Genomic DNA, 18,383 nt, shown 5'->3' with positions numbered 1-18,383 from the left:
TTCATAATAAACATTATTTATTTCATTTTTGTCGATATACCTGAAAAAATTGATCAATAGCTGATCCGAGCACAACTTAATAGATAAAGATACCAATTAATATCCAAAGAGTTCGTAACTCAAAGAAAGAAAATGTCTACCAATATCTGTTCATATCACGAACTTGATTCTCTTGTTTATGGGTTCCTACCTTTTTCCTTCATTCATATTTGTCGACTTTTACACATTTCTAATTATTTATTTATTTTTGTAAAAAATGGTAATACATGCACATGTTATGCTTATAAACTTAGATACAAATGTGTGATAACGAAGACAAGGAAATGTCACATTGAATCTGCTTTTGCCAAACAAGACATGCCTTTGAGTTCTATCAAGTACAGATTTAAGGAGAAATTCCACAAATAATGGAGTGAGCCAACTGTTGTAGGACGAAATTCACTATCCAATTTACCAGAGGAATCAATCTTAAAGAAACAAATCTAGTTTCATATCGTCTTATCCGCTCAGAAAACGATTCTTAAGATCAAAACTAAATACACAATTCAACGGGTCGAGTCCGATGGCTAATGAGCTAAGCATGGTGAATAAATTCAGCAAAACTTAGAAGTAAACAGAAAAAAGTTGGTATCTTACATGTTTCAAACTATGGGGTCACTCCTAGTAATAAATTGATCCGTTTCTTTTCACTTTGTTGTGGCCCTTGCACTCATAGAAGTGTGGTAATTGGTACTTCTTTGCTTCCTGTAAGAAGTATAAACATCATCATATTGACTATCCTCGTTTGGATTGGCCGATGCTCCGAGTCCTAACCTTCCTGAGCCTTTTCGATCTACGCTTCCATCAGCATAAGCACCCGTCTCTGGGTCAACCTGAAGGTTGGGAGGAGGAGGAATGCAAGCTCCACCCTTACGCACGGGCGGTTCTCTCTCGTACTCATAATCGTCATCTTTGGAATCAGAACTCATGGGTCCTTCTGAGGGATTAACCTCACCAATCTCTTTAAAGAACTTAGACACTCTCTCAAGAACTTCAGAGGGAGATATATTGGATGGAGGAATCATAGTTGGGATATCCAAAGGGCTCATGGGAGAATATGGGACTCCACTTCCAATCTGCATTTTTCTCACCATTCCAGGGATAAGACCAGGTGGGAACAAAGGATATGGTGGCAATTTTTCACCCACAGCAGCAGGCTGTGGTGGCATTAATTGGGCATTGGGCTGTTGGATTGGTGGTTGTACAGAAGTTGGCAAGGGAATGGAGCTTACAAAAGCAGCAGTGGGTATTGCACTTGGTAGAAACTGCTGTGGCGTCACGGATCTTGGCAGCGTTTGGCCTGCGGGAACAGTCTTATCGGGGTGCTCTTGATCGGGAAAACTTGGAATGGCACCTTGCCTGTCAGGTTGCCATTGGTGCACGGTAAGGTTATTTGTATGCGACGTCAATCCTGCGTGGCACCAAGAAGAAGTTTAACAAAGATTATAGCCATTTTACCTGAAAACATCATTATCTCACAGTAGTACTCTGCAAATGCACAGAGAAAATAAGAGATAAAAATGCGAGAGAGGCCTACCGGCAGCTGAATCTACTGAAGCTGGTGTCTCTTTTGGATGCCCCGGCAAAGCTTTTGTTGGTATCCCATTAATCATTTCACCCTCGAGTGTGTTAATAGTATTCTGATCATAAATCTCCTTGGACGCCCAGAATTGTACCAACTTCTGTAATTTCAACTGGCTTTCCTCCTTCATTTGAGGGTTGTGATATACTCTTGCAAGCATGGAACCTAAAACTGGTTCGAATGCTAGAGCTTCATTATCAAGGTCCTTTGCGTTGATTCTTCGCATCATGCTGCAAAATTTGGAAGAAAATTTAATGGGGAAAAAGCTCACCCTTCGAATAATTATGTTGTAGTACTGCTATCAGATTTGTATCAACACGAATGATGATTTATTGAATAGAACTTCTATCAGAACAAAAAGAAAAACCATCAACTGAATGTGATCAGGAAACGAAGTAATTAACTTGAATACAATCAATGCACTTCATTAATATTGACGCACTCATTCAAGAACCATTGAAGTAGAACATAAAACAATGTGATTCTATTTAAGGAGCAAGAAAGGAGAGAACATCCCTCACTAAAGGAGCAGTACTTTACAAAAGTTTTAAGAATTAAAGAAAGCTGTACATGGTGTTCAACAACAATCATGAACTGCAGCATGCTAAATGCACTAACCCAAGAAATTATAAATTTGAAATAACATTAATGAAAGCAATCATATGGTAGCGTACCTCTCAAAAAGAATGTCATTGACGAGGTAAATTATATGAAGTTGCTTCTCGGAATCATCTATGTTAAATACCATGTCTCTAAGTGCCTCGGCCATGGCTGGAGCAAAAGGAGACCGCTGCATGAACCAAGTTTTAGCACCTTTAATTGATTCTTTAGCACCAGTGAGATTACTAAGCACATTGTTGAGCTCCAAAGCAACATCAGAAGGAAGAGGTCCAGAAAGCCCTTTAAAAGATTTTGAAGATTGATCATAATCCGACCGACCAGGAACTCCAAAAGCCTGTTGATGGTGCTGCTGCTCGTAGAAAGAAGCAAAAGAAGTTTGATGCATTTGAGGACCCCCAATTATTGATGCAGAAGCATTCAATGGAGGAGCATTAAGGGGAGACGGACTTGTCATAGGATTTGGATGAGGGTGCAACATGGGCATGGATGAAGATGGAAAGGGAGGGTTGAAGGGTCCTCCAAGGTGGGGGCGAGTCATTAGCCAAAGCTTATATCGGTAGTAACCGTGCCCCTCCCCACCAAAGAGAAAGGCATATGCTGGGTTGTCCTGTTGCTTTTCACGTATCATGGATTCAAATTCAGGGCCATTCTTTATGATATACTCCACAAGTTTGTCTATCCGTTTCTGGAGCTCAGGGTCTGAAGGAGGTGGAACTGGTGGAGGAGCAGAATCATAGGGACCATGGAAAGGTGAATGACCCATGGGAGGGGGTAAATGAGGAGCAAAAGCTGGTGGTGGCTGCTGTTGTTGAAGATGAAGAAGGTGGGGGTGGGGTGGATGATGTGGGTGGGGCTGTGGCTGCTGCTGCTGCATAGGGTGGTGATAAGGGAACTGTTGCATAGCAGGATGCGGCGGTAGGAAAGGAGGACCTGGGACAGATGGAGGAAATTGTTGATGTTGGCCATGAAATCCAAATGGCTGCTGCTGTTGCAGATTAGTTGCCTGTCTCTGCTGTTGGGCATAAGCCATAGCAGAAGCAGCTGCATAATCTTGAGACTGCCGATCCATTAGCTATCGAGAATTCTCTATCAGTTATCAGCTGGATAACAATCTCCACAAAATCTTCAGTCTGTAGGCACAAATTTCGCAAAGAAACAGATAATTAATCATCCTCCAAGCAATCAAAAGCTATAATTTCGCAAAGAAACAGATCATTAATCATCCTCCAAACAATCAAAAGCTATAATTTCGTCCCATCCCCATTTCTTATCATCAAACAACTCCAAATTGAAAGCAAGTATTAGCAAACTACATTTGACTTACTCCTGAGAGTTCAAAAGTAAAATCCTCAAAAACAAGCATACACAAACCGCTTAGCTTGCAGTACTTTCGCACATCATTTACAGAACATTGCGAACAAAAATCCTATAATTTCTCTGTATCTTTTTCATCAAAATCTCAGCTACATAACGGAAATTCGTCCATAACAGAAAAAAAAAAAAAAAAAATTGTTTAGTGCCAGAACATATCTACACTAACCAGCGTCGTCTTTCACACAAGCCTCCAAGCTGCTTTGCACTCTTTCTTCGTTCTTGCGATTCCACGACGACTCCGACGAGCTCGGCGCCGGTCACCGCTGTAATTTCCGGTCTTCGAAATGGATCCTTAGGGCTTCAAGCGAACCTGCGATAAACGCATTCGCCCGGGTCCCGACTCTGAAATCGAACTAGGGAATTGATGCATTATTTTCTTTATTTTTCTATTTACTGTTTGTTATTTTAATTTAATTAAACTTCTATGATTTCTTTATTAATTTATTTTAGATTTTATCCAAATAAATATCTGCCCTTTAATAATTAATTTGTTTCTTACAATTGCACTTTTTAATAAATATTTAAAATGGTTAGTCAAATTTTAAAAAATTAATTTCAATATTAAAAAAAATTTAGAATATGTAAAATATTATTAAAATAACCATATATTAATTGAATTATATTTATGTTATTTTTGAAATTTTGTTTAGTAATAAATTTTCAGGAAGGAAAAAAAAAAAAAAATGACATGGCCCTAAAACCCTAATGGAGTGGCGCGAGAGCGGCTGCTTTGCTTAATCCCAAAACCTCTCTCACCCAAAAACCCCTTTCTTGGCGCCTCGGTTGTTTCTGAAACTTCCTTTGTTCTCTCTCTCTCTCTCTCTGTACTTGGAGGTGAGAGCGTAACCGAGAGAAGCTTGGAAGCGAGCGTGCTCGCCATTTGATTCTGCTGAGTTAATGAGGCAGCTTCAGAGGAGCTTGTTCATGGCAACTACTTCCAGCAACGCTATTTCTTCCTCTGTATTTTCAACAACTCCGTCTGCTTCGTTCTCGCGACTCCGTCCTTTGTTGGCTAAGGTTCTCATATTCTACCAATTGCTCTATGCAGTTTTTTTTTTTCTGATTTAGAGAAAAAAACATTTAAACTCTTGCGTTTTTGTCTAGAGAATTGTCTGGCAGCAAGTATTTTATTAGACCTTAATTTTATGAAATTTATGAAAACTTGTTTCATAATGATCAGTTATGTATCTCTATGGCGTTTGAAGAGTTGCAATTTTATACTGGCTTGAAGTCTTTTTAAATTTTTTTTTTTTTAACGCCAATCGAACTTCTGGTGTTGGACATTTTGGTTCGCTCTTTTGTTCGTTTTCTAATTGTTTTGGAGTAGCCTAGTGAATTTATATCTTTATCGCGGCGGTAGTATGTTTGCCACCAAGTTTTTCTTTGCTGTTTAATATGTTGTTTTGGAATTGTTTAATTCGTACTCTTACATTCAGATTAGATATCTGTTCGCAGCAAATATCAGAGATGAACAGTATAATTTTTTTTTTCTTCTGATAAAAGACAATTTCATTGATGATTGAAATTTACAAAAGGGATGTACCCATGGTGTTTACAAAAGACCTTCTCAATTTGCAATGAGGGAGGTATAACTATAGGAAGTAAGACAGTTTACACCAAGATATAACTTGCTAGAGAAAATGATAATGGTATAAATTTTTTAGAAACCAAGTGACAACAGTCAATACAAGCTTGCTGGAGAAAATGTTGGAAAAGTTGCAATTTTTATACATGCTTGAACGGTCAATACAATTTTTGTTGCTGAGCGTAAACTTCTGGCATTTGATCTTTTGGCTACTTTCGCTTACTTGTTCTTTTTCTGAATGTGTTTGAGTTGCCTAGTGAATTTATGTTTTTATGGCTGTGAGATAATGTGTTTTCTGCCAATCTCTATTTTTAGTTTCACCGCGCGTATTTGAGTTTTTAATTTTTAGATTCATTCACTCCCGTTTGTGGATTTGTCTTGCAGCAAATATTAGAAATGGACTATTATGAACAATTTTAAAATTTAATGTCTCCTAAGAAAATAAAAAACGTTCGAAAAGTTGCAACGCCATGTATGCTCTAATGTTTTAAATGCCATGCAAATTTCTGCCATTTGACAATTTTTAGTTACTTCTGTTGACCTTCTATTTCGAAATATTGTGGAGCAGCCCAGCATTCTTTTATTATGGTGATAATGTGTTATTTTGTTTGGTGTTTGCGTTACAGTTGCAGAGCAGGACTTTTCAAAATAATACTAGCAAATGCATACCCGTTTTACCTTTTTCCACTGTTTGTAATTACGCCAAATGTTCTCAGCTTGTTTTTAGAAAAAGCAGAGTAACATTTGCTGTCAAGACTGAACGTGCAAAGGCTGGGCAGTGTCGTACATGTGATGGGCCAAGTTGTGTTTTCACTCTACATTCCCGCTTACCGTTGGGATTTCATCATTCTGTTGCATCCCCAAATGCTTCTAAGCGACAGGTGTTAAATGGCACTTTTACACCTACATTACCTAATTATAGAGCTTTTGAAAAGAAGTTCTTTTCTCAATCTACAGAAGCATTGAATAAAACTGAGAATGAGAATGTTAAATATGCAAGTAATGGAACAAGTACATTCCCATCTGAAGGATTGAATAAAAAATCGAAGGGTGCCAAGCCTGTTGCTACATCCAGGAAAAAGCGAATTAGTGCTTCAGGGTCCACTGGCTCCACTAGTGTTGTTGGAACAAATTCAAGCGATCAGTTGGTTGGAGTTACCAAGGAGGCAGGTAAAGTTTCATCTAATTCTTCTTCATCCGTTAGGAAAGCATCCAAGGGTTTGAAAGAAAAGAACTCTGGGAGCAAGAAAAAGAAGGAAGCTATATCTCCAACCAATTCTTCAGATGTTGAAGCAGTATGCAAGGATAGTCAGTCAAAGAGCTTAGATAGTAGCAATGTTGATAAGAATGTTGTACAAAATCCGAAGGTTAGCAAATAGTAATTGATGGATGTTTTTAATCCATTTTTCCCTTCTCATTGCACTATTTTAACTAACAGTGCAATTTTTCAGAAAAAATCATCGGGGGGTACTGCCAAAGGTTCTGTTTCAACTACACAACAATCCAACAAGAAAAAAGGTAACTCGAGCAGAAAAAAAGAAGCTCAGAAAGATGCTAGTAAGTTGCCACAGAAGCCAAACCTTGTAGTGGATGCAAGGGGGAAATCTCGGGGAATAACAACTTTGAAGAAGCTATATCCCCCAATGGGAAAGTCTGTTATGGTGGTGGAATCTGTTACGAAGGCAAAGGTTATTCAGAATTATCTTGGTGATATGTTTGAGGTGCTACCTAGTCATGGCCATGTTAGAGACTTGGCTGCAAGGTCAGGATCTGTTAGACCTGATGATGACTTCAGTATGGTGTGGGAGGTTCCTTCCGCTGCCTGGACTCATCTCAAGAGCATAAAAGTTTCCTTAAATGGGTATGTATCTGGCTTTTGTTTTTAGCTTGGCCTGCATGCAACTGTATTTTTGGCTAACTTGATAAGGATTGTTAAGTTTACATGCGCACACACACATTTGTATTTCTTTTATTAAGTTTTGTTTGCTTCTTGTATATGGTTGACATTGTTGTGCATCTCTGTCATTTATTTTGTGATGTCTAAAATGCTTCTTTTCTCTTACCTCCAATTCCTAAAGTTTTAATTTTCTTTTCTTTTGCTGTGTATTTATTCCTCAGAGCAGAGAACCTTATTCTTGCATCTGATCCTGATCGTGAAGGCGAGGCTATTGCTTGGCATATAATTGAGATGTTGCAGCAGCAGGATGCTCTACATGAAGGTATTAGCATAGCAAGGGTTGTTTTTCATGAAATAACTGAGGCTTCTATCAAAAGTGCCCTGCAATCTCCTAGAGAAATTGATGCAAACTTGGTTCAGGCTTACCTTGCACGGCGTGCTTTAGATTATTTGATTGGATTTAATATTTCACCATTATTATGGAGGAAATTACCAGGTTGTCAATCAGCTGGGCGTGTTCAATCAGCTGCACTCGCCCTAATATGTGATAGAGAATTGGAAATTGATGAATTTCAACCACAAGAATATTGGACTATTGACATTGAGTTGAACCAAAAAGATCCTTGTTCTTCAGTGGAAGAATTTACAGTCCCTGCACATTTGACCCATTTTAATTCTAAGAAGTTAAATCAGTTTGCAATTAGCTCCACCACAGAGGCAAAGAATATAGAAACTGCACTAAAGTCAGTAAATTTTCAAGTTCTTAGTTCTAAAAAGAATAGAGTGCGGAGAAACCCTCCAATGCCATATATAACATCTACACTTCAGCAAGATGCAGCAAACAAACATAATTTTCCTGCAAGTTACACAATGAAGGTACATGGTAATTTTGTTTTGACTCTTGAAGTTCCCCATGATATAAGATAATTCAGTCATGTTGAGTTAAAATTTTACTTCTAAACAGCAGTCTGCCCCAAATAATTATTTCCCCTATTAATAACATGGTATCTGCTAATGTGTTACTGGATATTGATGTTTTATTCAGAGAGTTATTTATAAAGTGGGCAATTGTTCTAATATTAGATTTTGGGAGTGTTTTCCTTCACATCTATCTTCTAGGAGTTATCTTCGTTGGACCTTAATGATATTTTTAATGTGATTTGGAAATATCATTATCTTGTGAAAGTCAAAATCTTTTGCTGGTTTCTTGCGCTAAAGGGTCTTAATACTCTAGTGGATCCAAATTAGAAATCTTGTTTATTGCTTGTTTCTGTTTTTGATAGGGAATGGATGAAGTTGAAACAATTAAATAATCTGTTCTTATTCTGTTCTTTCTGGTGGCTTCCTTTTTGTGCTCTTCAAAACATATCAAGCCATAAATTGAAAGTGTACAATCTGAACTAAAGGTTTGGGGTAGATGAGACCCCTTGTGAAGGGAAACTATTGCAAGAAACACCTCCAATTGAGGTTGAGGGGAAAAGTGCCGTGGCAACAAAAAAGGTTACTTGAAGGACACTCCAAAAGTTCAATATCAAATAGATTAATATAATAATAGAACTATTCTTGTCCGACATATTTTTACTCTTATTCTTATCTAAATCCATTTTCTTTTATAAATGGTGCGTATTGTGGAATATATATACCTATTTTCTTTTAACTGTGTCCCACTACGATTTTATGCTGTTAGAATTAGTTTGACCTTAATTTACTCTCTGATTGTTTTCCTGGTATGATGCCTTTTGCTTTCACCTTTTTTATGAATGTATGAGGGGTTTCATGCATGATTGAAGACTATAACGCTGTAGTTTTTTATTTTATTTTATTTTATTTTTAATATTTTCCTTTTCCTTTACTTCTTACAACTTAGAAATATAGGGGGGCATTTTATGCTCCTGTCACTTATATAACTTTCTATGCAGCTTGCCCAGAAACTTTATGAGGGAATTCAACTTGCTGATGGAAAGGCAGCTGGCTTAATAACTTATCCAAGAACAGATGGGCTACATGTAAGAACTTTTTTGCCTTCAACTATACCTCCATACTATTTCTTGTTATTTCTTTGGCAAGGCAGCTTGGTTTATCTTGTTGCCAGTAGTCTCTTTTTTCCTATTAATTGTTTTGGGATTTTTATTCATTCTTTGATGTTACCTGTATAATTCTTCATATCAATGCATGGAAATAAGGCCTTAAGAATGTGTGTTATGTATGCAATTAGTTCTTCGGTTGACATTCCATTTCATTTTTGTCCTGGTTCATGCTGTTTTGTCATATTAAACAATCTTAGGTGCATCTGGTCTAAACATCTTTGCTTGAACTACTTCCTATTTCAGATCTCTGATGAAGCTGTTAAGGACATTCGCTCCTTGATTAAGCAAAGGTGAAAGTTCAAAATTCAACTTCCCTTTTCTTTGTAACTTGCACGAAAAGTTATGTGACAGCTTTTTTAGGCAAATTGATTTAGAAGAAGGCTCTTTATGTTTGTAACTTTACTATAGCTGTAGCGTTCTTTCACTTGGGGATAATCTTCATTTGAAATTTCAAGGTGCAATTTGAATTCCCTCCATCCTATAAGGTTTTAGGCTTCTAATTTTTTTATTCTTCAAAAACTTACTGTTTGCAGATACGGGGAGAACTTTGTCTCAGAAAGTGCACGCAAATATTTTAAAAAGGTCAAGAATGCTCAAGAGGCTCATGAAGCAATCAGACCCACTGATGTGCAACGATTACCCTGTAATTATATAATTTTCTGGCTAAATAATACTTGATTAGGGAATATATATGAGTTGTTCTGTTCTAGTTACCTGCTCCAACTATGTCCACTTGTAAGATTATTGCTTTAGCCTTCCCATTTTGGTGAGAACGTTATAACCAATTAGTGTTCGTTTTATTTCATTGAATTCACTTCCAGCAATGCTAGTGGGAACACTCGACGAAGATTCTCACAAACTATACTCTCTTATTTGGCTCAGAACGATGGCATGTCAAATGGAACCTTCTATCACTGAACAGGTCAGAATGCATGCCCATTACAATATTTCTCTTCTCTTTTTCAATATTTTGCATATTTCAGTTTGGAATTGATAAATTTAACACACGGACGGGAGGCTTGTATAATAAAATTTGCATTATTGATTCCAAAATTTTATTAGTTTTTCTTATTAAGAAGATCTTATCATGACCCTTTATCATACAAGTTTTTGTTTATTATAAAAAAAACATCAAGGCCCTATTTTATTCAAGTTCTTGTTTCTTATGAAAAAACTCAAGATGCACTTTCTTTTAAGAAAAATATTTAAGGAATCTACTGATTCCTAAAGCCATGATACAGAAGAGGCAAATGGGTTGATACTGAGGACAACCAAATCCTAACCGAGAGAATTAACAATAATATAAGACGTTTTACCAAGTTCATAAGTTCTGGTAGAGATACTTGGGGCAAGAGCCACCCTGACTTGAAAAGGCGCTTATTTTGGCGTAGAGTGGGCTTTTAAATCAAGAAAGATTGTGCATAACTTTTCAACTGTTGATGACAGTTCGTGTATCTTTTTTTTTTTTTTTTTTTCTGGGTAAAAAATGAAGTAATTTCTGGTTGTTTATTAGAGCGGACTATGAGTTCACAACTTCTCTTTCATGGCATGTATTTATCTACTTTTATTTGTAAATTGTAGTTTACTTCAATTTTGGTTGCACATCTGCAATTTTCTTTTTTGTTTATATATGTTACCAGATTCAAATTGACAGTGGACTTGCGGATGAGTCCATCATTTTCCGATCTACATGCTCAAGAGTTCAATTTCGTGGCTTTCAAGAAGTTTTTGAGGTATGATAGTCTAGTCATGCTAAGTATTCTTGAAAGAGAGAATGATTATTTTGTTTACTTGCATGTAACGGATGCTTATCTACGTTAATTCTTTTTTTTTTTTAAATTGTTTTAATTTTTGTAAAAAACTCTTATGAAGTTTTTTGGTTATCCATTAGGATAAATTTAATGAATGAAATTGCATCCTTCTCTCGAAGATCACTTTAATGATATGAATGTTATTAAGGGTACATTAGTAATTAGATAGGGAGTTTATTATGGGGGTAGGTTACAAACAGAGGGAGGGGAAGGAGATATTAGATAAACATGGGGTTCCATCTCAATACCAATTGGCAAAGAGAGGAGTAACCCATGTATCTTATAAAATTGTGAAATTTCCCCGTCTTCCCAATGTGGTATTCTCAACATGCCCCACGAGATGGTGTCTCTTTGGGTTCACCATTCTTGGATCAGATCCCAATTTTTTTTTGGATCAAATACCCGTTTGGGCTTTATGGACCATGATACCATATTAGATAAACATGTTGCACTATCTCAAAATCAATTGACAATGAGAATGGTAAACCATGTATCTTTAAAATTGTGAGGTCTACCCATTTTTCCAATGTGGTATTCTCAACATGCCCCTCTAGATGCTCTCTTTTGATTCACCATTCTTGAATCGGATCCCAATATATATATATATATATTTTTTTGGATCAAATACCGTTTGAGCTTTATATACTAAGATACCATATTAGATAAACTTGAGGTACCATCTCAAAATCAATTGACATTGAGAGTAGTAAACCATGTATGTTATAAGGACTGTGAAGTCCCCCATATTTGTGGGATCTTCAACAGAAGATATAAAAATTATTTTGGTTAGTGAATTAAGGCTTGAGAATGATCCCAAGAAGGAAGGGTTTACGTACTTCAAAACACACGGTTTATCTTGTAGTTGTGTTCTCTTTTATATTTCTCTGTATTTGGGTTCTATCACTCAATTCAATCAATCTTGTCTGACTTTTCTGTCAATGTTCCATAAATATTTAAGATAATGATAGATTAAGTTATTTAGATACTTGGGGGTTTTCTTTGGAAGGTCCATGGAAGAGAGGGTTGTCTGGATGATTGGAAGTAGCCCTTCCTCCCAGTGAGTTGGGTGGCTGGGCATTAAGAACGTCACAAAATATTTCTATCGGAATAATGTTTTTGGAGTTTCCATCTTGTAAGGAAAGCCCTTTGGCATAAGGTTGCAGTAAGTATGAGATTGATGGTACGAGAAGGGTGTTCAATGGTTTGTCTTGCTTTTTAGATTACCTTGCATTAATATAGTAGTTAGTAGTCTCTCTCGCTTAAACACGTCTTTCTGTTTTCATATTTTTGATCTTACGTGCATATTAGCTCTTAAACAGATATTGGCAAGGAATGTTTGAATATGACTGTTTTCTGATTGAAGTACCTGTTAGCTGTTTTTAGTTCTAACTGCTCAAACCATGTATTGTAGCTTCCACATCCAGTTGGAGTTTGCATTCTGAATGTTTTTGAAATTATTACCAACTATTCATGCTAAATGGTCCTACTTTTTGTGAGTTTCGAGGGGTGTTTTATCTGGGAGGACATCTTATCTACCCTCATGCTTGCCCATTATTTCTCCTTAAGAACGTGCTTCTTTCTTAATATTCGGTCTTTGTGGGGCTGGGGTTCTTTTGGATTCTAAAGATCTAATAATTTGTCAGGATCCAGAAGTTGATGCAATCAGACATAAAGACCATGAAGAAAATGAACGGGACGAACTTTTTAGAATTCTTAATGCACTGAAGGTACAAGGTTTTATATTGTTGCTTCTGGTTGGTATTTTTGTTCTTTGTAATATCTACTAGACCGTAACCTATTTCTATTTGGTAGAAAAATTTATGATGTTAAGCATCTATGTACATGAATCTATTACTGAAACATCGAAGAAATTCTTTCTATTTGCTTTTTTCCTACTGCAAGGTGGCATGTATTTGGAATTTCCAATTAATTGAGAAATTTTTCTTCTTACTTAATCCTCTCCCTTTTGCATGCTCGCAATTTGTCCTTGAATATTATTTTCTAATGGTGATTGCAATAGTACAGATGGTACAGAAATGTATATTTATTAACCAGTTATTTTTTAGTCAGGGGATCAATTGTCTCTAGCTGCAGTTGAACTCAAGCAACATTTTACCCAGCCCCCTCCTCGCTATTCGGAGGGAACATTGGTAAGTGCTGCCTAACTATTAGACCCGAAATTTTGAGCCTGTAATAACTGAATACTTGAAAACTATTATTATTGTCACCCATCTTTGAGATTCAAAAGCTTTCGCCTTTTAATTTTCTTTTTAAAAAAATTATTGGAAAAAATTGGGTTTCTGACAAATGCAGAACATTGGTGTATATGTCTTGTTCTTGTCGTTGCCATTGTTTTCTTAATTCTTTTATTATTTTCGCTTGTCACTATGTTATATTCACCCATCTGCATCTCTTTATTTAAATGTATGCCTTTTTCTCATGCTTAACTCATTCTTCATTTATAATATATATGTGTGTGTGCGCGCACAAATATTTTAACCATAAACAACTTCTCATTGATATAGTTAAAAGGAATAAATGTTCAAGGGATGCAAACTCTCCAAATGGAGTGAAAATAAAGTAAAGAGAAAATATAAAATCATGAACTTAGAGGCAAATACAAATTAAATGAGGCTAGCCATGAAGGCAATGAGTGCAGAACGAAAGGTATTAACCAAAAACAAATCCAGGAGATACTAATAAAAAAAATAATGAAGATATAATTCCTTTTTATTATATCTAAATTATAATTCTGAACTTAAGATGAGTTCAAGAGCTTCAAATTCTTCATGTATGGTTCAAATAGTATAGAGAACCTGGGGTCGGACTTCCCTTTTTTCAGGCTGGTAACTGAACAAAACCCAATGGTAGAAAAATTTCAGCTTCGCATCTAGTTATGGAAATTTAAGTTGTTGGATGTAAAACAATAAACATAAGTACTGGTTTTTCTTGAATATGTAGGATATATTTTCAATTCAATTTTGCTCCTCTGCCCCACCAGATATAGGATATAACTTTTGGGGTTATTTTGTAGGCTATGATCTGATTAGACTTATATATGGTTTCTCAGATATAGGATATAAACCCCTCATAATGTAAAGTGAACAGGCCCGTTTTGCATCTGTCTAGTTTTCTGTCTGAAATTTTCTTATTTCACTGGAACTGGATATTACAGGTTAAGAAGATGGAGGAGCTAGGGATTGGGAGACCTTCCACATATGCAAGCACATTAAAAGTTTTACAGGTTACTATAGATCATTGCAAACAATAGATTTGAAATTTTTGTCTTTTATTATTCTGTTTTATGAAGTTCGAATTTAATGGATGATTGCATCCTATCATTGTGAGAAATATCCCACTCTTGGATTCCTACCCTTCCTTTCTATGTTTCATCATATCAATAAAATATTGTTTCTCATAAGAAAAACGTGTTGAGGAATAGCTTAGGACATAAGTGTTATGAATGTCCCATTTTGTGTTCTGAGAAGATAACTAGTTTCTTTCTGCTAAGTATCTGTTATTGCTTCTCGGAGGATCGAAGAATATTACTTTTGCTATCATAATTTCAAAACTGAATGTCAATACTCCTTTCCAGTCTTTGTACAAAATATGCCTGGTTTCCTTTCCACATTGAAGTGACCGTACAGATTTCTTAAACAGAACTTGTTTTGGCTTTCAGCTAAGGGGTCACGTTTTTAGTTGTATTTGAATCGCGTTCAAACATACTGATAGCCTTTGGGTCCTCATAGCCCCTACTCTCTTATTGAATAAAATTAGCGTTGAACTGCAATTACGCATGTTAAATTTCACTACAAGCCAATCCATAACGCATGTTAAATTTCCTACAAGCAGAGGACGTGGTTGGTTATCTATGTTAACAGTTTCAAATTTTACATGCCTTGATAAACATTTTATGTATTCATCAATGATAGATTACATTGTAGTGTAAGGTGATCATGAACAGAACTTGGATCTCTTTTTTAGGTCTGCCTATAATGTCTATGACACTTTTGTTGATTCCGACGTACCTTTTCACGTTATTTGTTTACAGTTTAATGATGATACATACACTTGCTTCTGATTCTTTGATTCATTTTACTTTCAGGACAGGAACTACTTGTCAGTGAAAAGTCGTGTTCTACATCCAGAGTTTCGTGGGCGCATGGTATGCTTGTAACTCTTTATCACATTGAATTCCAATTCTACAAAATTTAATTTATTGCCTTTTCACAGCCCCATTTAGGATGTAAAGAATTGCATCTTATGAACAAGTCATTTTTTAACTCCTTTGCTAGCATCTTAGAAAGTAGGTGGAGGGTCAAACAGAAGTTCCATTATCCACTATATCTTATCAGTACTGGTCCTAGACAGAACTGCAGGTTAATTATTGAAAGACACACCCAGAAGTTATTATTAAGGAAGAGAACAAAGGTTGCACTCGGTAGCATATTGCTGCGTTATTTCGCAACTGATAGTTCATAGGAGTGTTTTTCTGAAAAGGGTTTTTTTTGGTTGTTTATTTTTCTAGGTATCCAATGAAAGATTTTCTTTTACTTGAAAAGAGAATATTTAGTTACAGCAAAGGCCATCATGTAGAATATGATGAACCTATGACTTTATAGGCATTTGAGTTTATTGATGAAATTATGTCGGGAAATGTGTCTGTCGACATATTCATAAATCCAAGTTATGGGTCAGGATAACCGGGGTATAATCTTTTTTCTTGAAAGTTGTCAACATTTTGTCAACAACATTGACCAGGATATATTTGTTTTCATTACAATTCTATTTTGGGTTGGGTTCAAATCATATGGTAGCCAATGTTTTTCAAGGCGCAAAAAAAAATGCTGGCTTCTTTTTTTTATTTTTTATTTTTTCCGAGGTGCAGTATATAAGAAATATACATTAAGAATGGAGAGCATAGTTGAAGTGAGAATATGAATAAAAAACCCTAAACATGAGTTTCTGCATTTAGGGTTAGTAGATTATTTTTTAATTAACAAAAAGAAATAAATCCTTATAATTATTATTGTTTTAAAATAATGAAAAAGCCCTATGAACCAGGCTTCTTCATTTGACTGTGCCATTTTATCTGCAAATTGTATTTATGATGTGCAAATTTTCATGAGGCCTATTTTAATTCTTATTTTCCTCTTTCCATCTTTTGTGATTTAAGGTGTCCGCATTTCTTTGTCATCATTTCTCCGAGGTCACTGATTATAGTTTTACTGCAGACATGGAAAATGAGGTGAGTCCAATTGTTACCGAAGTTTTTCTACTTCCTACTGCCACATATGGGATCACAATCATACATTTTTTGTGTTCTGCCTAAAATATAGTAGCTCGTCGTTTGTATTGGGTTTGGTTGACATTCACAAAAGTCACCCGATGTTCAAGCATGAATACCTCATTATCTTTACGGGAAATCTCAAATTTTAGCTAATGTTCTAGTTTCTTTCTTCAGCTTGATAACGTCTCTGCTGGTTTAACTGAATGGAAAGGCCTCCTAAAAGATTATTGGACACGGTTCAGCACATATTGTGAACGTGCTAATAATGTTCATATTCATCAGGTAACATACACCTAGCCTTTCTCCTGATGAATGCTTCAGCTGTAACACCAAAGCTGTCTGATATTTCAGGTGGAAAAGATGCTGGAGAAGAAATATGAGGACTTCTTATTTTCTTTTCTTCCTGATAATTGTAGATCATGTCCAAGGTATGCGTTTGCCTATTTTTCATCCATTTTATCACCAGGTTTTGACCTCTTTGATAATAACACTGATGGTTTTTCTTCACATTTAAGTGATCTAATAAAATGTCATATTCCCAATAAAAAATAGTAAGTATTGTGCTCACTTTTAGTTCTTTTTCTTTCAGTTGTACGGAGGGCACTCTGATCTTCAAAGTTAGTCGGTATGGTGCAGGCTATTTCATAGGTTGTGATCAACACCCAAGATGCAAGTAAGTTTGAAAAGGAATAATTTAGTTATAACTTCTTCACTTTAGTTTGGATGAGTAAATTTTTCTCATGATCCCTCTACCATTCGGTCATCGAGGGGAGAATTTATCGCTTTTGCCAATGTCCTTCAAAGTTCAAACAATCAATTATGTTTCATATCAACAGGCTAAATGGTACTCGACTTTCTTTTTGTCATCAGATATATTGCAAAAACATTATATGGTGAGGATGAAGAAGAAGTTACTCCTCAAAATAACCAGAGTGTGGAAGAGCCAAAGTTGCTTGGTCTTCATCCAGTTTCTAGTGAAAAGGTTGCGTTTACCGCCGTTTTTTTTTTTTTTTTTTTTCATACATTTGTTCATTCTATATGGTTTTGTTAATTATAAGAATGTTTCCTTTCAGATTCTTTTGAAGAGTGGTCCATATGGGTTTTATGTGCAGCTTGGTGAGGACAGGAAAGGGTACATGCCCAAAAGAACCTCTGTTTCCCAGGTATGAGGTTTTCTTTTCTTGTCTTATAATTTAGACGGAGCGAGTTCTTTGTTTGCCACGATTTACAATGAAACTCGCGTATATTTTCAGATTAAAGAACACAACTTTTTTGTTAATGTCTGAAAACTTTTTTGTTAATGTCTGATTAGATACTCTTTAATTTCTTGTAAATTTTGATTCAAGAGTGGCTCTTTGTCTCTTCCAGATAAAGGACGTGGACTCTATTACTCTTGAGGACGCCCTTGAACTATTACGCTACCCAATTACTTTGGTATATTTTCATTCTCTGTACATATCATCTTTCTTTCTCCTTTAAAATAAAATTCTTCTAATCTTTGTGGAACACTTCTTGATAGGGAAACCATCCAAAGGATGGTCAACGAGTGTTAATAAAGATCACGAAAGCTGGGTTCACAGTTAGGCATCGACGCACGATAGCTTCCGTTCCCAAGGTCTTTTTTTCGTTCCTCCTACTTTCATTTTTGTTATCAATTTCCCTTGGATGGTTATTAAGGATATAATGCTTTATAGCCCATTTTATTTGTTTTTGTTCAAACTAAGGGTTTAGTTTACAATTACTTGAAAAGTTGTGTTATTCCGATGACAGAACTTGAAGCCAAATGATGTCGATTTAGCGAAAGCGTTGGAGCTTCTGTCGAGCGAAGATGTTAGAAGGTGTGGGCGACCTAAAAGCAAAGCAAAAGCTGAGGAAGCTGTTGAAGCCATTTAGGGCTTCTCAATAGAGGGGATTATGTGCGGCCTTTGGCTTATTTATTCATTTTTGTCAGCTACATGACGCAGGTTCTTTAGTAGGAATTTTGACTTTATTGTAATTTTGCAACGGGAAAAATACAAAAAAATATACTTTAAATAAATGTAAACAATTGGATTTACAAACATGGTTAACCCTTGTCTAATATACAATGAAATGAAT

General features: G+C 35.9%; 2 protein-coding genes across 4 annotated transcripts; one reads left to right on the top strand and one right to left on the bottom strand.

Annotated features, from left to right (window-relative positions):
- Positions 1-413: 413 nt before the first annotated feature.
- On the bottom strand, positions 414-3,986 carry LOC111443342 (calcium homeostasis endoplasmic reticulum protein). The gene is made up of 4 exons (XM_023081119.1): positions 3,783-3,986; positions 2,296-3,372; positions 1,577-1,851; positions 414-1,450 (listed from the first exon to the last, which is right to left on the bottom strand). Exons 2-4 carry the CDS (start codon positions 3,309-3,311, stop codon positions 687-689), a joined length of 2,055 nt encoding a protein of 684 aa, XP_022936887.1. The 5' UTR covers positions 3,312-3,372; positions 3,783-3,986; the 3' UTR covers positions 414-686.
- Positions 3,987-4,340: 354 nt separating this feature from the next.
- On the top strand, positions 4,341-18,351 carry LOC111443338 (DNA topoisomerase 1-like). 3 transcript variants are annotated; one of them, XM_023081114.1, is made up of 22 exons: positions 4,343-4,633; positions 5,918-6,568; positions 6,653-7,062; positions 7,320-7,974; positions 9,018-9,104; positions 9,429-9,475; positions 9,719-9,828; positions 10,007-10,107; positions 10,826-10,918; positions 12,640-12,723; positions 13,063-13,146; positions 14,172-14,240; positions 15,102-15,161; positions 16,173-16,244; positions 16,461-16,568; positions 16,638-16,714; positions 16,876-16,959; positions 17,157-17,268; positions 17,360-17,449; positions 17,655-17,720; positions 17,806-17,901; positions 18,057-18,351. In XM_023081114.1, the coding sequence occupies exons 1-22, from the start codon at positions 4,514-4,516 to the stop codon at positions 18,177-18,179; spliced, it is 3,399 nt and encodes a 1,132-aa protein (XP_022936882.1). In that variant the 5' UTR covers positions 4,343-4,513; the 3' UTR covers positions 18,180-18,351. The 3 variants fall into 3 exon arrangements, with proteins under 3 accessions (XP_022936883.1, XP_022936882.1, XP_022936881.1); XM_023081113.1 differs by having other exon boundaries at positions 5,828-6,568; XM_023081115.1 differs by lacking the exons at positions 16,173-16,244; positions 16,461-16,568; positions 16,638-16,714; ... (1 more) ...; positions 17,157-17,268; positions 17,360-17,449 and having other exon boundaries at positions 4,341-4,633; positions 5,828-6,568.
- The last annotated feature ends 32 nt before the right edge of the window (positions 18,352-18,383 follow it).

The sequence above is a fragment of the Cucurbita moschata genome, unplaced genomic scaffold (genome assembly GCF_002738365.1).
Source record: "Cucurbita moschata cultivar Rifu unplaced genomic scaffold, Cmos_1.0 Cmo_Scf00005, whole genome shotgun sequence".
Classification (NCBI taxonomy): Eukaryota; Viridiplantae; Streptophyta; class Magnoliopsida; order Cucurbitales; family Cucurbitaceae; genus Cucurbita; species Cucurbita moschata.
The sequence above is the reverse complement of the archived record's forward strand: the minus strand, read 5'-3'. Positions and strand labels throughout refer to the sequence as shown.

Excerpts from the sequence above, each read along its gene's own strand:
- LOC111443338 (XM_023081113.1), top strand. The coding sequence starts at position 4,514 with ATGAGGCAGCTTCAGAGGAGCTTGTTCATGGCAACTACTTCCAGCAAC. Across the intron at positions 9,476-9,718 it reads CGCTCCTTGATTAAGCAAAG|ATACGGGGAGAACTTTGTCT; the intron begins GTGAAAGTTCAA and ends TACTGTTTGCAG. Across the intron at positions 9,829-10,006 it reads TGATGTGCAACGATTACCCT|CAATGCTAGTGGGAACACTC; the intron begins GTAATTATATAA and ends ATTCACTTCCAG.
- LOC111443342 (XM_023081119.1), bottom strand. The coding sequence starts at position 3,311 with ATGGATCGGCAGTCTCAAGATTATGCAGCTGCTTCTGCTATGGCTTAT. Across the intron at positions 1,852-2,295 it reads AATGACATTCTTTTTGAGAG|CATGATGCGAAGAATCAACG; the intron begins GTACGCTACCAT and ends CAAATTTTGCAG. Across the intron at positions 1,451-1,576 it reads TTCAGTAGATTCAGCTGCCG|GATTGACGTCGCATACAAAT; the intron begins GTAGGCCTCTCT and ends GGTGCCACGCAG.